Genomic DNA, 23,006 nt, shown 5'->3' on the forward strand with positions numbered 1-23,006 from the left:
TGTCCTAAAATGGTGTGCAAATCCACACTGAAATTTCACTACTTTTTACCTTATCGCTCAAAAAAGAAACTGCTTGCTAGATTTTAGCCTAGTTTAGGTACAAACCTTTTATATCGAACACTCAGCAGCGCTGGAAACAACTAGCAAATTGCTTTCTAAGGGTGCGTTGCCACAGGGCGTATACGCAGCGTAATGACGCTGCGCAAAATGTATGGCAGCAGCGGGAAATACGCTGCATATTCCTTGCTCACTATACACACAGGGCATTCCGGCGGCAGCCCTATGGGGGACATGTATCAAAGATTTAACCCCTGTTTTGTGTTTTTTTTTTTTTTTTTTTTTTTTTTTTTTTTTTTGTGCAAGCCCTTTTTTGCGCACGTTTTGGTAGAGCATGTCATACAGATGTGGCCGAAACGGGGTACCTCGGAGCTGCATCTATAGTACACATGGATTTATTACCTGTGTACTTTTCCTTTGCACCGCAAATATAAGCCAACTTTAACTGCACGTAGCAATCCTTTCTATTTCAGAAGGAAACTACTACTAAAGAACCACCAGAATGTTATAACTTTCCTATCTCAATTCCTCATTTGGCTTGCTTTATATTGCTTTTTGCTCCTTGGTTATTCCAAAGCACTTTTAAAATAATTTGCATATAGAATATTTGTTTCCAGTTCAGTTATTCATTAGATTACTTGGATATTGGTATTGTTATTTTATGATCCAACAATTTAATACATTTACATAGGAAATGTTTGATAGCTTACTTATCATTGAACAAGCTCCGTCACATTAAAATAGCTTTGTAATCCACTTAACACTGTAGATCATTCTCCTTTTACTGCTTTCCGTTATACTTTTCCCCAGTGCAAGGTAAGATGGTGGCTATCACTGATAGCCAGCCATCTTACCATGTGACCACGGGGGGTTTAATTTCCCCCCCCCCCCCCCCCCAGTGGTGCGTCCGGGCGGTGAGTTTCCGGCAGCAGGGCGGCATCTTCATTGGCAGCACTGAGATCGCCGTAAAGCGATCTCACTGCCTTTGGCTTTCTGGGCATGCTGGGAGTTGTAGTTTTGCAACATCTGGAAGACCACAGATTGGAGACCATTATACAGTGGTCTACAAACTGTGGACCTCCAGCTTTTGCAAAACTACAACTCCCAGACTGCCCAAGCATGCTGGGAGTTGTAGTTTGTCAACATCTGACCCTTCAGATATTGCCGAAATACAACTTCCAGCATGTCTGGCCATGCTGGGAATTATAGTTTTGCAACAGCTGGAGGCACACTAGTTGGGAAACATTGTTCGTTTCCCAACCCGTGTGCCTCCAGCTGTGCCTCCAAACTATAAAGCCCAGCATGCACTGACAGACCATGCTGCTGGGAATTGAAGTTGTGCAACAGCTGGAGGCACACTGGTTTGGAAACACTAAGTTAAGTAAAAAACTTTCAAGTGTTTTGCAACCAGTGTGCCTTCAGCTGTTGCATAACTACAACCCTCAGCATGCACGGACTACCAAAGGGCATGCTGGGAGTTGTAGCAGTATGCCTCCAGCTGTTGCATAACTACAAGTTCCAGCATGTCCTTCTGCTGTCACTGCATGCTGAGATTTGAAGTTTTTGCAACAGCTGAAGGCACACTGGTTGCGAAACACTGAGTCTTTCCATGTTTCGCAACCAGTGTGCCTCCAGCTGTTGCAAAACTACAACTCCCAGCATGCACGGACAGCCAAAGGGCATGCTCGGAGTTGTAGTTTTGTAACAGCTGGATGTTCCCCCCCCCCCCCCCTCCCCCAATGTGAATGGACAGGGTACACTCACATGGGCGGAGGTTTACAGGGAGTGCTGCAAGATTGAGATGCAGCAAACTCGCTGTGAACCCCCGCCCGTGTGACTGTACCCTAAAAACACTACACTACACTTATTTTATTTAAGTAAAAAACACTATATATACACATACCCCTACACAGCCCCCCTCCCCTCCCCAATAAATATGAACGTCTCGTACGGCACTGTTTCCAAAATGGAGCCTCCGCTGTTGCAAAACAACAACTCCCAGTATTGCCGGACAGCCATTGACTGTCCAGGCATGTTGGGAGTTTTGCAACAGCTGGAGGCACCCTGTTTGGGAATCACTGGCATAGAATACCCCTATGTCCACCCCTATGCAAAACCCTAATTTAGGCCTCAAATGCGCATGGCGCTCTCTCACTTTGGAGACCTGTCGTATTTCAAGGCAACATTTTATGGTCACATATGGGGTATCGCCGTACTCGGGAGAAATTGCCTTATAGATTTTGGGGGGCTTTTTCTCCTTTTACCCATTATGAAAAGGAACAGTTGGAGTCTACACCAGTATGTTAGTGTAGAAAAATAAAATTATTTACACTGACATGCTGGTGTTGCCGCATACTTTACATTTTCACAAGAGGTAAATGGGGAAAAAAGATCCCCATTTTTTGGGACACAATTTAGCCAGCGTACGGAGATACCACATATGTGGGTGCACAGTGCTCTGCGGGCGCACAACAAGGCCCATAAGGTAGAGTGCACCATGTACATTTGAGGTGATTTGCACAGGGGTGTCACAGATGTTAAATGAAGAATAAGGACATTGGTATAATTGATGTGTTATAATTGGGTGCAAAAAGTGGTATTATTGTGAGATTAAAACTCTACAGAATGAAGAAAAAATTCTAAAACTAATAACGAGGACACAATTACTGTTTAGGTGCAGATACGCTGCAGACAAAGCTCCTACTAAATAGAGCTGCGGTGTAAATTTATGCTCTGAGAATTCTACATTTAAACGCAATTCAAGAAAGTAGCTGCACAAGAATGATAAATTTAACGCAGCTGCGCCAAATTTAGACAACAGGCAGAGGGGTAAAAAAACTTCTATTATACACTGGAAATGATACATGTCCCCCTATGTGTACAGTGAGTTTTGGAGGCGGAGCCGTGCGTCGCAGACACGCCGGCACACGGCCCCGCCTCCAAAACTCACAACACACATAGGGCTGCCGCCGGAAAGCCCTGTGTGTATAGTGAGCAAGGAATACGCAGCGTATTTCCCGCTGCTGCCATACATTTTGCGCAGCGTCAAATACGCTGCGTGTACGCCCTGTGGGAACGCACCCTAATAAAGCAATATGTAACTTTGATCAGAATAATCCTGTGTTACAGGTATCTAAGGTTCCACCTTTTGTGCTAGCTTCTGTTTTTTATTGCTTCATGACTTTGAGATATGCTTTCCTATACGTGTATGTGTAATTAAATAATACAGCTTCGGGGTTTGCAGTGTTTTTGTCCTAAGGTTACACTTTTACATTTAAGCAAAGCCATGAAAAAAATGTTGTTGTTTTTTTTTCAGCACTGGGAAGTGTTTACAAATGTTACAGAAGTGTTCATTTTGGTGCCTGCTCTACTGGGCCTTAAAGGAAATCTGGAAATGACTCTAGCATCTCGCCTCTCAACTGCGGTGAGTATTCTGTGCCTTCCTGAAAGCTTTTAGTAAAAATAGTCATTACATCTGCTATAGTGCATGTCTGTGAACAGTATTCTTTCCTTCTGGAGAAAATTCTGGCTTGGCACTCCATTGCCAGTCATGTCTTAATACTCCTAGTTGGCACTGTCAGAATCAAAAACTTTTAAAAAATATGGTGTACATTTTGGCAAAATATTGATCTTTTCTATTTCATAAAAATACACTGCTCAAAAAAATAAAGGTAAGAGATGAGCGAACTTACAGTAAATTCGATTCGTCACTAACTTCTCGGCTCGGCAGTTGATGACTTATCCTGCATAAATTAGTTCAGCTTTCAGGTGCTCCCGTGGGCTGGAAAAGGTGGATACAGTCCTAGGAGACTTTCCTAGGAATGTATCCACCTTTTCCAGCCCACCGGAGCACCTGAAGGCTGAACTCATTTACGCAGGATAAGTCATCAACTGCCGAGCCGAGAAGTTAGTGACGAATCTAATTTACTGTAAGTTCGCTCATCTCTAAAGGTAACACTAAGATAACACATCCTAGATCTGAATGAACTAATCTTATGAAATACTTTTCGTCTTTACGTGTTTAAATGTGCTAACAAAAAACAAAAATTATCATTTGGAATTCAAATTTATCAACCCATTGGGGGGTCTGGATATGGAGTAACACTCAAAATCAAAGTAGAAAACCACACTACAGGCTGATCCAACTTTTGATGTAATGTCCTTTTTAAAACCAGTCAAAAATGAGTGTGTGTGTGTGTGTGTCCGTCCTCCACGTACTAGTATGACCTCCCTACAATGCCTGGGCAGGCTCCTGATGAGGTGGCGGTCTCCTGAGGGACATCCTCCCAGACCTGGACTAAGACATCCGCCAACTGCTGACCAGTCTGTGGTGTTGGTGGATGGAGCGATACATGATGTCCCCGATGTGCTCAATTGGATTCAGGTCTGGGGAACGGGCAGGCCAGTCCATAGCATCAATGCCTTCCTCTTGCAGGAACTGCTGACACACTCCAGCCACATGAGATCTAGCATTGTCTTGCATTAGGAGAAACCCAGAGCCAACCGCATCAGCATATGGTCTCACAAGGGGTCTGAGTATCTCATCTTGGTACCTAATGTCAGTCAGGCTATCTCTGGCAAGCACATGTTGCAGGCAGCAGAACATTGTCCACGGCATCTCCAGACTCTCACGTCTGCCACATGTGCTCAGTGTGAACCTGCTTTTATCTTAAGAGCACAGGGTTCCAGTGGTAAGGAACACCCCCCCCCCCCCCCCCCCCCCTTTGCAAACGTCCAGCCCTCATGGAGTCGGTTTCTGACCTTTTGAGTTGACGCATGCACCTTTTTGTGGCCTGCTGGAGGTCATTTTGCAGGGCTCTGGGGGTGCTCCTCCTTGCACAAAGGTGGCGATAGCGGTCCTGCTGGGTTGTTGGCCTCCTCAATGTCTCCTGATGTACTGGCCTGTCTCCTGGTAGTGCCTCCATGCTCTGGACACTACGCTGACACACAAAGCAAACCTTGCCACTGCTCGCATTGTTGTGCCATCCTGGATGAGCTGCACTAACCTGAGCCACTGGTGTATGTTGTAAACTCCATATCATGCTACCACTAGAGTGAAAGCACTGCCAGCATTCAAAAGTGACCAAAACATCAGCCAGGAAGCATAGAAACTGAGAAGTGGCCTGTGGTCACCACCTGCAGAACCACTCCTTTATGGGGGCTTTGTTGCTAATTGCCTATAATTTCCACCTGTTGTCCCATTTGCACAACATCATGTGAAATTGATTGTCAATCCGTGGTGCTTCCGGAGTGGACAGTGACTTCACAGAAGTGTGACTTGGAGTTAGGCTGGGTTCACACTAAGTTTTCTCCCATACGGGAGCGCATATGGCAGGGGGAGCTAAAACCTTGCGCTCCCGTATGCCTTCGTATGCGCTCCCGTATTTAATTCATTTCAATGAGCCGGCCGGAGTGAAACGTTCGGTTGGCTCATTTTTGCGCTGTATGCGCTTTTTTGTAAAAGCGCAAAAATGAGTCGACCGGACTGAACGTTTCACTTCAGCCAGCTCATTGAAATGAATTGCATATGAAGGTATACGGGAGCTCGAGGTTTCAGCTACCCCCCACCCCCCCCCCCCCCCCCCGCCGTATGCGCTCCCGTATGGGAGAAAACTCAGTGTGAACGCAGCCTTGCACTGTTTAAGTGTTCAATTTCATTTTTTTATTTATTTTTTATTTTTTTTTTAGCAGTGAAGAAAAACATAGCTTATAAAAAAGACCACTAGGGGGTCCCCATACCATCCAGAATGTAATCCTGGCCAGCTGCGGTATCATATTTTTCCCAGTTAAAGCACAGGTTGGGACAAAGTCCAGAAAGTAAGATCGGGACTAGCACTGCTCAGTGCTTACTCCTGTCTATCAGATACCTGTCTGAAAACAGAATAGGGGTTTTGGAGCAGCCTGCAATGACTGGATAAGAGGCACAGCAGACTCGGGGAGGAAGTAAATGCATTGTGAGTGAGGGCAAGCTTGTGTCTTGCTTGTGACATGTCCCTTTCTGAGCAGTGGATGTCAGAATTAATGAGCAGCAGAACAGAGGGATTTGTAAGCCAAATACATAAGCTAGACCCAAAAGACACTTAAAGCAAGCCCCAGACTCAGTAGCTATTTGTTAGGGATATATAGACCCTAGACACATAAAAATATGTACATGATTAGGTAATAAGTAACATATAAGAGATGGCTATATCTCTCATGTTACTAATTACCTAATCCTGATCATGTACAAATCATTTTTATGTGTCTATGGCCTATAAATCCCTATCAAATAGCATTTATATGTTGCTCACTTGCTTGTGTTGCCTTCTGGAGGGGGTGTATTCGGCTCTTTCCCTCACTGGATGCCTCATCTGCTCTGTCTGGGGCTTGCTTTGTGTCTTTTGGGTCTAGCTTATGTATTTGGCTTACAAATTCCTCTCTTCTGCTGCTTATTAATTTAATTTAAAAAAAATGTAAGTAAAAAAAATTATAAATTTTTTATTTACATTATTTTTTTTTTTTTTTTTTTTTATAAATACCTGCTGGAGTTCCGTTCATCTTTTGTGAATGCATGATACCTATGGGACCTTGTCTCTCCCTGGAATTTGCACTCGGTTAATGATTGACAGTGTTGCCATATTAAAATCATTTAATGAGGGACCATATCTGCTGCTCTTAGTGTACTACCTTATTTTCTTAACTACAGACTAAAGGAGGGAGAAGGCAATATTACAGTCTTGTATTTCTTCTGTGGAACTGTGCTGACATCAACAGCAGAACGTCATAGACAAATCGGCACTAAAACTTGTCAGCCTTATAAATAGAGGAGGTATTCCCTACACAGGACCTGCCCTCCTAATAGAGCAGAGAAATGCTCTCCCTGGTGGACCAATGTGGTCATCTATGCATTTTATGGGTAGCTTAGATTTTATCCTTGTAATGTTTTGTTTGAAGCTTGTAAGAACCGCTGTATGCTGCCTTTACAGGTACCTGCTCGGAGCGGCAATACACCGCTACGAGCAGACACACTGCGATGTGAGAGTTGCCATGCGCAGTATACTCAAACATCGTGGCAGCTCTCGGCCTAGCTCATAGAGTAGGGGGGGGGGGGGAGTGGCCGCGATGTGTGAGAGCACCGCGCAAGCGCAGTGACTCGCACATCGCATCAGTGTGTCTGCTTGTAGCGGCGTATTGCCACTCCAAGCGGGCACCTGTAAAGGCAGCATAACGGTACTCCTTCAGCGGCAGATCCATTGCATAATACACACTGGGGATCCGATTGTGTGAACGTACCCTTAAACTGGCTGTCCCACCTAACTAATCTGTGTAGAAGAACCTTGGTATGAGGTGACCCCAAAAACTCAATTGACTTCCAGATATCCTGTGTGCAGATGCGAGAAACTTCCTGAAAGTCAGCCATTAATGCAGCACTCCATCAAACTGTGCTTTTATTAGCACTCCTGGAGTGCTCGGACTTAAACTGTCTTTTGGTCTGATGAAACCATGAATTTCCATGCAGTGAACATTTCTGTGACACACACTTTATATAGATTGTATAAAAAAAAAAAAATTTTTTACTTTGGTCAGAAGAGGAAATTTTTTAAGCACACTCCTTTTCTTACACTTATTTTTCCCTTACATGGGGCAAAGTTGGGGCAAAGTTTTTGTGCTATTTTTTTTTATTTTTTGATGGGACATTTCTTCTGCTGTATGAAGTGACCAAAAATCAGCAATTCTGGACTTTGATATTTAATTTACATTTACACAATTCGCCATGCAATGTTAACATTCAGTGATAGAGAGATATAGATAGATGGATAGATTATATAGAATATATATATAATATATAATTTTCTCTCTCATAAAATGTTGCAGTATCTTGTAATACCCTTTTTACTGGACTAACAGCATTTTGTAGAGACAAGCTTTCGGGATTCCTCCCTTTATCAAGTACAAAGCAAATCTAAGCTCACAAGCAGAAGACACGGGTTACATCTCACAAATATGCAGGGGTTAAGACAATAGATGTGGAGAATTCACACTAAGATGGGCCATTCTGTGTCTTCTACTTGTGAGCTTAGATTTGCTTTGGACTTGATAAAGGGAGGAATCCCGAAAGCTTGTCTCTACAAAATGCTGTTAGTCCAGTAAAAAGGGTATTACAAGATACTGCAGCATTTTATGAGAGAGAAAATTATATATAATATATAATTTTTTATTTTTTGGTCACCACAAGAGACTTCTACCTGCAATCTTTTCATTGCATATGCTGAACAATGCAGTGCTGTAGCACAGCTTTGACCAGTGTTATCACTCTCCACTTCAACAGGCTGTTGAGACTGCCTGCACAGTTAGGAAACTCGGTCTATCCTTTTAGCTAATTGGGTGATCCATATCAGCTACCAGCAATGTAATTGCTACACTTTCAAACTGTTTATTGTGGCCTTCAAAGGGTAAATGCCAGACATCACCCTGATCTGTGATTTCCTGATACCAGCTAAGACCAACCAGGTATGAAGCGCACTCCATAAAGCGGGTGCAGGACATACTTATACACCCTGCATCCTCCAGGGGCCAAAGAAGCAATCTGGTTGCTATGGGCAACTGCAACTTTTCCTTTTTCCTTTTGTGTGCTCTACCCTTACTGGTGACAGATTTGCTTGAATAAGGTTTCCTTCCATGTCCTTGTAGTGGGGCATGCACTTTCTAATTGCCCGAAAAACTACTTTTAATCCAGGTGCATGTGGTATGCTAATAAATCCTATGTAGGCATTGGGGCAGAGACTGCAGCTGGTTACGGTTCTCTCCGTGATGGCTACTTCATTGGTAAATGCTGTGTGCTGGATCTTTGGAGTGCTTGCCTCCAGCTACATCAACGTGGTAGGAAACCTTAAGACTTCTATCATGCCCTCCCCTTGCTTTTTATGGCCTCAATCCTTCTGATGGGTTCCTGTTTTTAAAGGTTAATTGTAGAACTCCAGCTGTTCTGTCAATGTCAACATTTCATTACTGAAATGTCCAAACTGCAAGGTAATGTTTGCTATTTGGCAGGGGTCTTGACGTGGCACAAAGGTACAAAGAGTGACCAGGTCGCCTTGTCCGTTTAAAAGAACAATGTAACCTGAAGGTTATTAAAAGTTCAAACAATTACAGCACTGCATGATACATTCCAATTCCATAATCTCAGGAAGCCTATTTGTTTTAATGAAGGGCCTTCATTCCACAAAGCCATTTACTTCTGTGTTCTGGGCATCAGGCAGGCAAGACTTTAATGGTGGGTTTAATACATCCAACATATTTGTCTCAGTTGGTCGATATACGGTTGAACCTACGATGTTTTTTTTTAAGTTTTTTTTTTTTTTTTGTTTTGTTCTCCATTGAACACCTTTAGAAGCGTTGTATAGTCTTAACCTATGTTGGCTTATCTTAGGCCTGGACAAATCTTAGCAGTCAGTATTCGTGATCTGATCTACTGTGGGACCTACCAAATAATGTCAGTACTATCTGATCTCTGTAGGAACTTCCAAAATCTGTCAGTATTATTGATCACACACAATGGTGACCCATGTGCAGAAACCCTTAAATTTGTGGGAGGAGATTATGCACAGTGAGACCACTATTCATATGTAAATCATCCCTGTGGGCAACTCCCTTTAATATAGTATTAGTTGACCCCCCCCCATATGAATGTTGTCTATCTTGCTATGGCAGCGGTCATTGTGACATCATGACCTACAGTCACCAGTAACTTAATATATGTGATCTTATGACCTTCTAAAATCTCTTTGATTTTGAGTGTGACTCCATTTCCAGACCTCCATGGGTTGATAAATTTGATTTCCATTGATAATTTTTGTGATTTTGTCAGCACAGTCAACTATGCAAAGACTAAAGTATTTCACACGATTAGTTCATTCATTCAGATCTAGGATGTGTTATCTTAGTGTTCACTTTATTTTTTTTTGAGCAGTGTGTGTGTGTCTGTCTATCCCATCTGTACTAAATTTGACAGGAGCTCCTAAAATGAACACGGCGCTCAGCCTATCGCCGGCCGAGGCAGAACATCACGGCGATAGGCTGAGCGCCATGTGACGCTTCGTTACACACGGAAGTATGAAGAGGATGGACCGGAGGACCGATCAGCTGTAGTGGTGCTCCACGGGAACCCACGGGAGCAGGAATACTCTGCACCAGAGTACTCCTTTTAATATTAATGCATTGATATGCATAGGCCATGCCCCCTTTCTCTGCAGATGAAAGTTGGATGATCTATATACTAAACATACTACAATCTCTTAATGAAGATTTAATATACAGTCATGGCCATAAATGTTGGCACCCCCTGACATTTTTCTAGGAAATGAAGTATTTCTCACAGAAAGATTGCAGTAACACATGTGTTGCTATACACGTTTATTCCCTTTTGTGTGTATTGGAACAAAACCAAAAAAAGGAGGGGGGGGGGAAGCAAATTGAACATAATGTCAATAGAACAAATAGGTAGCCAGTGGTGCGATGAAAAATTCTGTTTATTCAGATCCCATAAAACCGCATGCAAGCGGGACTCAGCCAGGTAACAACCAACCAATGATCAGCGTGGACGCGTTTCGGGTATGCACCCTTTGTCTCAGCACATTGTAATTCACTACAAAAACAGGTTATATACGGGCATCTATCCGGGGAAAGGAGGAGTCTGGACTAAGTCCATAATAATTAACCCACTCAGTTGCCTCGACAGATAAACCCTAACAAACACTTAAAGGTAAAACCTGTAAGTAGTAATAAGAGATTGTTGCACATAAAATTCCACACAAAAAATGCAATTATGGAACAATATAAATCCTATGTTAATAAAAAAGAAAAAACATAAGACAAAGAGAGAAAAAACTAAAATAGAAAAACCGCAAGGAAAAACCTCACAATGTAAATAATGCCCTAAAAGTGAAACCAATTAGTAATGGAGAATCAAATAATTTCTAAGGTTCAGGCCACTAGGATAAGCCATCGCTAACATTTTTGTTTTCTGGTGGGAGTTATAATATATTTTTTGTGATGACAATCCATTTCAACAAGATATTGCTTTTTTTGGTAGATTAGTGTACGACGTGGTCATAATTTGGAAAACAGATCCATGTAACATACAAAATTTCATTGATTTCATAAACAATAACCCTTTTTAATCTATGGTTCACATTTGCTTGGAACAAAACTCCAAGTTCCTTTTTTGGATATACTGCTGACAGGTGAAACCCCTCATGTGTGTACATCTACTTATCGTAAAGTCTGTGCGGGCAATTCACTTTTAAGAGCTGAGTCTTGTCACCCGAGGCACACAATTGCTGCTGTGCCTGTGGGTGAATTTACCTGTGCCAAGATCAATTGTTCCTCCCAAGAATTGTTCAATAATGAATCTGCTGTGGTGAAAGAACGTTTGACTAACAGGGGTTTTATCGCAGGATCCAATTCTGGCCAAGTTCATACGTAGAGGTTGTAGGTTTTCCTCTAGACACGCTCCCACTCTTGGCAACATATTGTCACCCAGTATGTTTTCTACCACCGGCGAGGCTCCAGGTTAAAGGATTTTATAAGTGTGGCCTTTTTCGCTGCGTGGTTTGCAAATATGCACAAGTAACTAAGGAGGTTGTTGCTTATAATACTAATCAATGTTTTCCTATACGCTCGTTCATAAACTGCCAGACTACGTTTACAGTTTATGTCATATCCTGTATGTAATGCAAATTAAATTATGTAGGCAGTACAAAACGCTTTTTAAAAAAATGTATACAGGAGCACATTCGAGCCGCAGTCAATCCGCACCATGTGAACGCCTCCACTGGTTAGACCTTTTCGGGACGTTCACGGTGGCGATGTCTCAGACATGATTTTCTGTGGCATCGAATGTGTCCGTTAACATTTGAGAGGAGGAGATTGGGTTAGAACCCTACGAAGGCCTTTTGGATACAGAATCTCCAGACCACTCATCCTAGTGGCCTGAACCTTAGCCCCTTAACGACGCAGGACGTATATTTACGTCCTGCGCCGACTCCCGCGATATGAAGCGGGATCGCGCCGCGATCCTGCATCATATCTCGTCGGTCCCGGCGCTAATCAACGGCCGGGACCCGCGGCTAATACCACACATCGCCGATCGCGGCGATGTGTGGTATTAACCTTTTAGAAGCGGCAGTCAAAGCTGACCGCCGCTTCTAAAGTGAAACTGAAAATATCCCGGCTGCTCAGTCGGGCTGTTCGGGACCGCCGCGGTGAAATCGCGGTGTCCCGAACAGCTGATCGGACACCGGGAGGGCTCTTACCTGCCTCCTCGGTGTCCGATCGACGAATGACTGCTCCGTGCCTGAGATCCAGGCAGGCGCAGTCAAGCGCCGATAATGCTGATCACAGGCGTGTTAATACACGCCTGTGATCAGGATGAGCGATCAGTGTCTGCAGTGTTATAGGTCCCTATGGGACCTATAACACTGCAAAAAAAAAGTAAAAAAAAAGTGTTAAAGGTCATTTAACCCCTTCCCTAATAAAAGTTTGAATCACCCCCCTTTTCCCATAAAAAAAAATAAGTGTAAAAAAATAAACATATGTGGTATCGCCGCGTGCGTAAATGTCCGAACTATAAAAATATATCATTAATTAAACTGCACGGTCAATGGCGTACGCGCAAAAAAATTCCAAAGTCCAAAAAAGCGTATTTTGGTAACTTTTTATAACATTAAAAAATGAATAAAAAGTGATCAAAAAGTCCGATCAAAACAAAAATCATATCGATAAAAACTTCAGATCACGGCGCAAAAAATTAGTCCTCATACCGCCCTGTACGTGGAAAAATAAAAAAGTTATAGGGGTCAGAAGATGACATTTTTAAATATAAATTTTCCTGCATGTAGTTATGATTTTTTCCAGAAGTGCGACAAAATCAAACCTATAGAAGTAGGGTATCATTTAACCGTATGGACCTACAGAATAATGATAAGGTGTAATTTTTACCGAAATATGCACTGCGTAGAAACGGAAGCCCCCAAAAGTTACAAAATGGCGTTTTTTTTTCGATTTTGTAGCACAATGATTTTTTTTTTCCGTTTCGCCATGCATTTTTGGCTAAAATGACTAATGTCACTGCAAAGTAGAATTGGCGACGCAAAATATAAGCCATAATATGGATTTTTAGGTGGAAAATTTAAAGGGTTATGATTTTTAAAAGGTAAGGAGGGAAAAAAACGAAAGTGCAAAAACGGAAAAACCCTGAGTCCTTAAGGGGTTAGAAATTATTTGATTCTCAATTACTAATTGGTTTCACTTTTAGGGCATTATTTACATTGTGCGGTTTTTCCTTGCGGTTTTTCTATTTTTGTTTTTTCTTCTGTCTTATGTTTTTTCTTTTTTATTAACATAGGATTTATATTGTTCAATAATTGCATTTTTTGTGTGGAATTTTATGTGCAACAATATCTTAATACTACTTACAGGTTTTACCTTTAAGTGTTTTAGGGTTAATCTGTCGAGGCAACTGAGTGGGTTAATTATTATGGACTTAGTCCAGACTCCTCCTTTTCCTGGATAGATGCCCGTATATAACCTGTTTTTGTAGTGAATTACAATGTGCTGAGACAAAGGGTGCATACCCGAAACGCATCCACGCTGATCATTGGTTGTTTGTTACCTGGCTGAGTCCCGCTTGCATGCGGTTTTATGGGATTTGAATAAACAGAATTTTTCATTGCACCACTGGCTACCTATTTCTGTTCTATTGCCTATGCTGGAGTCTTCAGTCATGTTGGGTGTCCTGAGAGCTGACATCTCTACTTTGGACATAATGTCACACCAAACTCCAAAAATGGGCTGGACAAAAACCGGTGGAAAACCTTTTATTTATTTTATTTTTTCCCCCTGCACACATTCAAGGCACCCAGAGGCAGCAAAACAACCCCAAGACATCATTGAACCGCCATATTTCACTGTAGGTACTGTGTTCTTTTTTGTGTAAGCCTCATTCTGTTTTCGGTATCTTTGGCTCATATGTCCACAAGACTTTTTTCCAGAAGAATTTTGACTTACCCAAGTTCATTTTGGCAAAATGTTGTCTTGCTTTTTGTCTGTCAGCAGTGGGGTCTCCTGCCATAGCATTTCATTTAAATGTCGACAGTTCGCACTGACACTGATGCTACCTGACTGCAGGACAGCTTGAATATCTATGGAACCTGTTTGGAGCTGCTTATCCACCACCTGGACTATCCTGCATTGACACTTTTTTTGATCAATTTTTCTCTTCCTTTCACACCCTGGGAGATTTATTTATTGATTATGTTGCGCACTGTGGACAAAGGCAAATCTAGATCTCTGGAGATGGGCTTTTTGTTTTTCCACAATTTTGGTCCTCAAATCCTCACAGTTCTCTTCTCCTTTCTGTTGTCCGTGCTTAGTGTGACACACACACACACACACACACACACACACACACACACACACACACACACACAGCAAAGCCTTTTTTTTTTTTTTAAATCCCCTTTCAGGTGTGATATTTTTTATTTTAATATTGCCCACACCTGTTACTTGCCCCAGGTGAGTTTAAAGGAGCATCACATGCTTGAAACAATCTCCTCTTTGCACAATTTTGAAAGGGTGCCAATTTTGTCCAGCCCATTTTTGGAGTTTGGTGTGACATTATGTCCAATTTTATTTTTCCCTCCTTTTTTTTTTGGTTTAGTTCCAATACACGCAAAGGGAATAAACATATCTGTAGCAAAACATGTGTTACTGCAATCCTTTTTTGTGAGAAATACATAATTTTCTATAAAAATTTCAGGGGTGCCAACATTTTACGGCCATGACTACTTGCTATCTCAATTGCCACAATAACATCCATGTCTTAACTCTGATTCTTACCGTCTAAGAAGTTAACTTGTTACCAGTTGCATGTAACAAAATATCTATTGTATATAGGAACAAAGTCAAGAGGAAAATATATAATACATAACTATATTGTTACCGGGTATCCTTCCAGGACACACAGCAGCACCTGGGACGGTCTCACGGGGCCGTCTTCTTGGCATGCGCATCACCTCCGTGACAGCACTGTGCAAATTCCCCTGCCGATGGCGCTATGCAGCACCCATCTACAGGAAAATTACCAGTGACCACACAGATATAATTGAGACATGGGACCTCTACCAGTATGTCAACAAGTGTCATGTTTTGGTTTTGTTAGACGATAGCGGCCACCTGGTCTCATTTACCGTGAGATTTGGCCGTAACCTTTTTGATTGTTTTTGGAGCTTTTTCATTATCGTCCTTTTGTTATAGAATTGGGAACATTTTGGGAATTGTTTCAGGAAACTCCATTTAATATATTTTAAAGATGATCTTTTAATGAAGCTGCTTACACTTCACACAAAGACACCCTGTCGGAGGCAAAATGGAGTCTTACATGTTGGACTTGGCCCAATATGTCTGACATAGGCAGACATAAGAATTAGCAGTACGCTCTAATACAGGTCCGCTCTGCAAGCCTGGCTTTTCTTGAGTTTCAAAGTTTTTATAGTTAAACTTATCTTTTTTTCCCTCTAGTAGTAAGGGCACATTCAGTAATAGTGTGCTCTATCAGGCAAGTGAGTATTTTGACCATGTAAATTTTATTCTTGTTTATCCAAGCTGTATAAATGTTTTATTTAAGCATGTCATGTGTATTTTTGTAATGAGGTAGGGTGTAACCTAGAGATGGGCTCCCTATATTAAGTTGTGCAGAATTATCAGGCAGCTTCTTTTCCTCAAGCAAAATGGGCTAAAAGGGATTTAACTCTCTCAGAAAAGTTTGTCTTTCAGAGGGAGAGGGATGCAGCGTTCTTGACATTACTAAGATAGTGATCACAGCACCATCAAATGTTTTGTGGCAAATGGTGAACTGGGTCACAAGGAACATGTCTGAAAAAAAAAGTCAAACTGAATAAGATTTGAAAAGAATCCAAATGTGAAACTAGCAGGAACCCATTATCCTGCAGTTCTCATTGCTCAACTGCACCCTGTCAGTGGCTAATGTTAAGGAAGGCTAAAACCTGGCCACAACCAAACAGCAAACAAAGTTGAAACTTTAATAAAATGTTCAGATATTTATTGGCCCAATCTTAATTTTTTTCCCCCCAAAAGTTTTATGGACTGCTGAGGGGAGTGACTCTTGACAGTCCAGATAGATGGACCAGTAATAGGCACAGAGCTCTACTTCTACTATGACACCAGCAAGGTGAAAGTGGGGTACTTGCCTGGTACAGTAGAATCTCCCAATAGCGGATACTCTAATCTTACTGTACTCACCACATAGTGTAATTTCCTATAAAACATAATCAATATTACAGTTGAATCTCCCAATGCGGTTTAATCACCCCTTATCCCTCGCTCATAGGATTTCATTCCCCCCCACTACCCACACTGCCACACAATTTACCCTTGATTCCCCCTGTGCCATATCTTTCCTTTTTTTTTTTTTTTTTTACCTTCTGTGTAAATTCATCACACCCCTCTTTATGAAGTGGCACAGGGGGATAATGGAGGAATGAAATGGCACAGGGTGATGTAAAGAGGGGGTGATGAATTTGCACAGAGGGTAATAAAGGGAGAATGAAATGGTGCAGAGGGGGTCAAGAGGAAATGATGTAGCACAGAAGGTAATAAGGCGAGGATGATTTGGCATGGGGGATCAGGAAAGGAGGGGGAGGGGGGTGAATGGTGTCTGGTGGCCGTACATTAGCAGGAGACCACTGTTTAAACAGTGGTCTTCTGCTTCTGTGCTGGCACTTCTGCAGGGGGGGGGGGGGGGTTGCAGTGGGGGCCTGGGCCCCCTGACAGTGGCCCTGTGTAGAAGCCTGGTTGTCCCCTATTGGGAGTGTTTTTGTCCCCTTTCGGGTGTGTCCACGACTGCTATTGGGAGTGTCCCCCTATTCACAGGGTGCAAATACATGAAGTCTTTTGGGACTTTGCCGGGGAATTAAAAACTGTTATTGGGAGGTGTCCTCTAAGGGAAATTTTACTGTACCGTAGCCAAATTCTTAAAGGAGGCAGGGGAAACTGCACCGCAAATGAAGAGTGTTTTAAAAAAAAAAAAAATCCAGTGAAGTTGTACCTTTTTTATATTTTGTGGCTATTTCGTGTTTTCTAGGCCAATATTGGACAAATGGAAACTGCCAAAGAGAAGTGGTCGATGATTGTTGGTAATATGGCACTAATACAGGTAGGAGTTGATGTACTATTTTGATCGTTTGTGTATTAGACATCCTCTAGGTATTGAAGATGATAGGGAATTTATGAAACCATTGCACTTGTATTTTTGGGGTCAAAGTCACAAACTTTCACTCAAGCTGACTGTTCTGCAAATTGTTGCAGATTTATGCTGACCTCAAAGTGGTTGGGGGCTTAGTGTAAAGGAGTGACCACCTACAGCCACTAAATTTACTATAACTTACACCAGTTTACTGCAATATAAAACAGTACTATGGAGGGAGAAATTACGGATTTTATGCCATGTAGTTTCAAAATTTTGATATAAAATTGTAATTTTCAGTTCTAAACAATTAGCTGGATTTTTTTTTTATACCAGATTCAATAGTCTTGACTAAACACCATATTTATTAGTACACTGCGCTGAATCCTTCAGTGTTCATAAACATCAGCTGCAAGACAGTTCGTACTTGCAGGATAAGCAATCAATATCAAGGGCTTGAAAGTACTCCACGACCTTGCTCGTTGTAAGCGGACAATACTAGAGTACAACTGAATGTCTGGCACAAACTGTCCTGCAGCTACTCCAAAGCAAAAAAGCCCAAACATCTTAAATGCTTCAATTTGGTAAATAGACAAGTAGCTGCCAGACACCTTCTGAACTAGTAGATAAGGCACTGTAAGATAAAATGTCACCTTGTCAATTATATTGTTGGTGACCTTCTGATTGAATTTGTATGGACTGCAGATGTATAGTTTTAGCTTTATATATAAAGGGAAAACTCATGTAACTAATGTTAAAATCCCTTCAGTAGGGAAAAATCGTCCTCAAGGGTCACTACTATGCTAAAACTGCCTGTTGGCATTTAAAGAGGTTACCTAGGTTTAAAAAAAGTTTAATTAAAAAACTAAGTTACTCACCTGTCTGACCCTGTTCAGGTGCCAGTTGGCACCCTGCTCTTTATTTGGCTGCTGTGGTCACATGGCATCCGATCCCAATTAGCAGTTGTCACGCTGTGGCATCACCACTCGGTGCTGGGAGCCTGGCACGTGACTGCGGAGGCCTCTTATAGGCTGTGGTAGTAATGTAGCATCTGCCTGAAAGGATGATAGAGGTGCTTGAGGGGTCAGCACAGGATGAAACGGGTGAGTAACCAGTTTGTTTGTTTGTTTTTTTTTTTGTTTTTTTTTAAACTGAATTGTTCCTTATTAAACATTTAGTTCACACCCCATGTTTAAAATCACAGCCAGTATACTGGCCTTTGTATCAGTCCAGGCATTAATGTTGGATTATTTTGTTTTCTTCGTCTAAGGTACAAGCAACAGTTGTGGGTTTCCTGGCTTCAATCGCAGCAGTTATTTTTGGCTGGATCCCAGATGGCCATTTCCTTATAGAACATGCTGTGCTGTTATGTGCGAGCAGTGTCTCTACTGCATTCATTGCTTCTCTGGTCCTGGGTGAGCACACTTATGTTTCCTTTTGAGGGTATCTTCACACGTGGCATTTTCCAGTTGTCTTTTGTTAATATTTTCCAAAAGAACAGAGAACACCACTGTGACCCTACCTAAATACCAGCATACATAGTTTAATTTTATTTATTTATTCATTTTGTCCTATATTGGTAGGTCTTGTAATGATTGGGGTCATCCTTGGTTCCAAGAAGCTTGGTATTAATCCTGACAATGTGGCTACACCTATTGCTGCCAGCCTTGGAGACCTGGTTACTTTGGCTTTGCTATCTGGTATTAGCTGGGGCCTCTACAAAGAAATGAGTGAGTAACCAGTATGTTGGCCTACACTCTGACATATAGGCTTAAAGGGGTTTCACCAAAGATATATCAATAAAAACTTTATATGGCTGAGGATGTTTGTGTGTCACCACTGTTGCCAGTGATTGGCTGAGTGGGGCAGTTCCTGTTGGGATGACTTTTAACACATGAAGAACAAGGACATAGTGGGAATGAGCAGCTATCTAAATGGCAGCTCCAAAGAATTTGGGAAGATCAGTATCGCTAGTTTTATTTTTACTCCAAAACCAGCCATATATACATTTTTTTAGTTTATTGATTCTATATTCATATTTGGTTAGTAGTAACCTGATGTGCAAATGAGCAGAGAATGGCAGTCAGTCAATTTAATCTAAAATTATAAGTAATGTATGCCATTTACAAGGGCTGAAGGTATAAAATGAGTATAGTGTGTAAAATAAAGAGATATAAATATATAGTTTAGAGGGGGAAATGTTGTTGTCTGTGGGTATGAACTGATGTGTCTGACCACGGAACCCTAGGCCCAATAGCAAAGTAGATCTCCCAGTCCTCATGCTTGAACTAATCTGCAGAATGGCTTTTGTTAACTTGCTTTTTTCTTTTTCTTCCCCTTTCTCTACAGAAGTCAATGTGTTTGTCAACCTTGTTGTGTGCCTGTTGTTCATATCTCTGCTACCTTTATGGTTTATAATTGCAAGAAGAAATCCAGCAACAAGGCAGGTGCTGGCAACTGGATGGGAGCCGGTTATCATTGCTATGGCCATCAGCAGGTGGGATGTTTTCTACTGCTTAGAACGGTCTGCTTCCAGATTCCACTTTCCCTTTTTTTTTTTTTTTTTTTTTTTTTCACTCACAGCACCAATGTCCACATCCTAAAGGTACATGCATTAAATTTGACAGAGTTGCGGGGTATTTTCACATGCCCTATGTGTATCATAGACATGTGACTGTGAAGTACTTTGCCATACCTTTTGTGACATTTTGCTAACTGACAGCCCAATGTAAACCTAAAACATAGTCTTAAAGCAAGCCTTTTGAGAAAAAGGACTAGAATCTGTATAGCATACTGTACAGCAAAAAGTCCAGATGCATCCACAGACCCTTTTAAGCATATATCAAAAAGATAACATTGTGCATTTTTGCTTATTGTACTTTTTTCAATTTTAAAGGGTACCTCTCATCAAATAAACTTTTGATATATTTTAGATTAATGAATGTTGAATAACTTTCCAATAGCATGTCAATGAAAAATATGCTTCTTTCTATTGTATTTTTCCCGATCAGTCCTGGCAGCAAGCATTTCAGACTCATGCTGGAGTCCTAAACACTCAGAGCTGCCAGCCTGCTTTGTTCACAGCCAAACAGGCTGTGAACAAAGCAGGCTGGCAGATCTGAGTGTTCTCCTTTGAACAAAGCAGACTGGCAGCTCGTAGTGTTTAGGACTCCAGCAGGAGTCTGAAATGCTTGCTGCCAGGACTGGTAGGGAGACCCCTAGTGGTCATTTCTTCAAAGTGGAAAATTAAATAGAAAGAAGCATATTTTTTAATAACATACAATTGTAAAGTTATTCTGCATACATTAATCTATAATATATCAAAAGTTTTTTTGATGAGAGGTACCCTTTAATTATACACTTCCAACCCCCTATTTTTATTTTTTCCCTACTTGTCATATTTCACTTTTGTTTTCGAATATACTTATTGCAGTGTTGGTGGATTGATTTTGGATAAAACCGTGTCTGATCCCAACTTCGCGGGAATAGCTGTTTTCACACCTGTCATAAATGGTAAGCATGTGACCCTACTCCATTTTTACCTATGTATATAGCTTCTCAAAAAAGAGCATGGAGACTAATTTAGACACTTGTGTGTCTGTATTTAAAAACAAAATCTCTAATGGACACCAAAAGTGTTAAACATTCACAATTGAGAATACTGAAGTAAACTGTACAGAACCTTATCTTGCCAGGTCAAGACTGCACACTACTGTTAACTAGGGGTGTGAATCGCCAATAATTTGGTGATTCGATCCGAATCGCGATACCAGGGTGGCGATTCGATATATCGTGATACTGTCATGTTGGCGATATATCGCGATGTTCCCTATTAAAAGCTTGGGAAAACTTATTCTACACATCAATACTACATTCACACAGAGATGTACTGTATTAAATATACTTTTATTTTTTCTTAAGAACAATGAGGACTTACACAGTCAAACAAGTGTTTAATCAACAAACTCTTGTGCTTGCAGTATTTTTTTTTTTTTGATGCATGCAAGTCTATTTTAGACGGAAATGCATTGGAAAATGCATTGGTGCTGAATTTATCAAGTGCGACTTTTGTGCGACAAGTCGCATCTGCCCAAAATACGCTGAAATGTCAGACCATGTTGGAGCAGGTCTAAATGCAGTTTAAGCTGTAGACCCTGAAGTCTGAGCACAGAATTTATCAAGGGCTGTGAGACCTTTGATAAATTAGGAGCACAATAGACAGGAGACTACCACATACGCTGGTCTATAAGCATACCCAGAATAGACTAGATTAGTAAATGTCCCCCAATGTCTCCCACATTGGAGAGAACTCGTTCTGCAATATTCTAATCCCATGTGAGGAGGATAGTCTGCTACTCCAGACGTTGGCCTTTCTTATACTGCAACTGCACAGATGTTTTGAAAAGTGCAACAGCTGAACATCTGTGCAGTTGCAGTATAAGAAAGGCCAATGTCTGGAATAGCAGACTATCCTCCTCACAGTACTAGCAAAGTGTTTTGTCTGCCTCCCTGCTACAAGTGTCTCTGCAGAATAAGTACATACTAGACGTGGTACAAGCTAGACAACTATTATGAAACCCTAAATTTAGAAGTGCAACAGCAAAACATTTGTGCAGTACTATGAGTATCAGGCCATCGCCTGGAATAGCTCCTATTACATGACGAAGTATAAAAGGATGGAACGTGTGAGGTTTTTTGGCATTGTAATGTTATGTAATCTACGAAGATTCTTGTTGAGGAACACAAGCTGATCTACATGCCCAGCTATAAAGACACTTCTTTGTGCAGACACAATGTCTCCTGCAGTGGAGAAAACTCATTGGCCCAGATTTATCAAACTGGAGAGATTTCCCGACAGCAACCAATCACAGCTCAGCTTTCACTTTACCAGAGCTCGTTAGCTGAACTGTGATTGGTTGCTGGGGGAAAATTTCTCTATTTTTTCTGTCACACAGTTTGATAAATCTGGGCCATTATGCGCAATATTCTAATCCTATGTGAGGATACTCTGCTGTTCCAGGACTTTTTTTTTTTATACTGCACTGATGTTTAGCTGTTGCACTTTTAAGTGTAGAGTTTATTATAGTTGTCTTACTGTTTTAATAACAGTAACACAACAATTATAAACTCTACACTTAAAAGTGCAACAGGCACAGCAAAACATCTGTGCAATATAAAACAAAGGCCAACGCCTGGAATAGTAGAGTATCCTCCTCAAAAAGGTAGAGTACACTACAACAAAGTGTTTTGTCTGCATCCCTGGTACAAGTGTCTCTGAAGAATATGTACATCTGTAGTAGACTAAGTAAGACAAGTTAAACTATTATAAACCCTACGCAAAGTTAAAAGTGCAACGTCAGCAAAACATGTTTGCAGTATAACAAACGCCAACGCCTGGAATAGCTCCTATGACTAAAAGGATGGAACATGTGAGCTACTGAGCTTATTTTTTCTTCATCTTAAGATTCTTGTTGAGGAACACAAGCTGATCTACATGCCCAGCTTTAAGGACACTTCTTTGTGCAGACACAATGTCTCCTGCAGTGGAGAAAACTCGTTCTGCAGAGACACTTGTACCAGGGATGCAGAGGAAACACTTTGCTACTCTACCTATGTGAGGATACTCTGCAATGTGCTTCCTCCACCAGTCAAGAGGGTCATCATTGAGAGGCAAGGGGGTTTCATCTCTAAACATTCTAACTTCAGT

At 41.4% G+C, this 23,006-nt stretch overlaps 1 protein-coding gene across 3 annotated transcripts in view; it reads left to right on the forward strand.

Moving 5' to 3' along the window:
* The window catches only part of SLC41A1 (solute carrier family 41 member 1), a 62,497-nt gene that overhangs the window by 12,112 nt on the left and 27,379 nt on the right, over positions 1-23,006 (forward strand). For 2 of the 3 annotated variants that reach the window (XM_056558026.1, XM_056558027.1), the window contains exons 3-8: positions 3,374-3,481; positions 17,198-17,269; positions 18,570-18,714; positions 18,883-19,029; positions 19,649-19,796; positions 20,733-20,812. In XM_056558026.1, coding sequence (XP_056414001.1) covers positions 3,374-3,481; positions 17,198-17,269; positions 18,570-18,714; positions 18,883-19,029; positions 19,649-19,796; positions 20,733-20,812 — 700 coding nt within the window. The remainder of the gene's footprint in view (positions 1-3,373; positions 3,482-17,197; positions 17,270-18,569; positions 18,715-18,882; positions 19,030-19,648; positions 19,797-20,732; positions 20,813-23,006) is intronic. The other variant, XM_056558028.1, reaches the window with a different exon arrangement.

This window comes from Hyla sarda, chromosome 2, assembly GCF_029499605.1.
Source record: "Hyla sarda isolate aHylSar1 chromosome 2, aHylSar1.hap1, whole genome shotgun sequence".
Classification (NCBI taxonomy): domain Eukaryota; kingdom Metazoa; phylum Chordata; class Amphibia; order Anura; family Hylidae; genus Hyla; species Hyla sarda.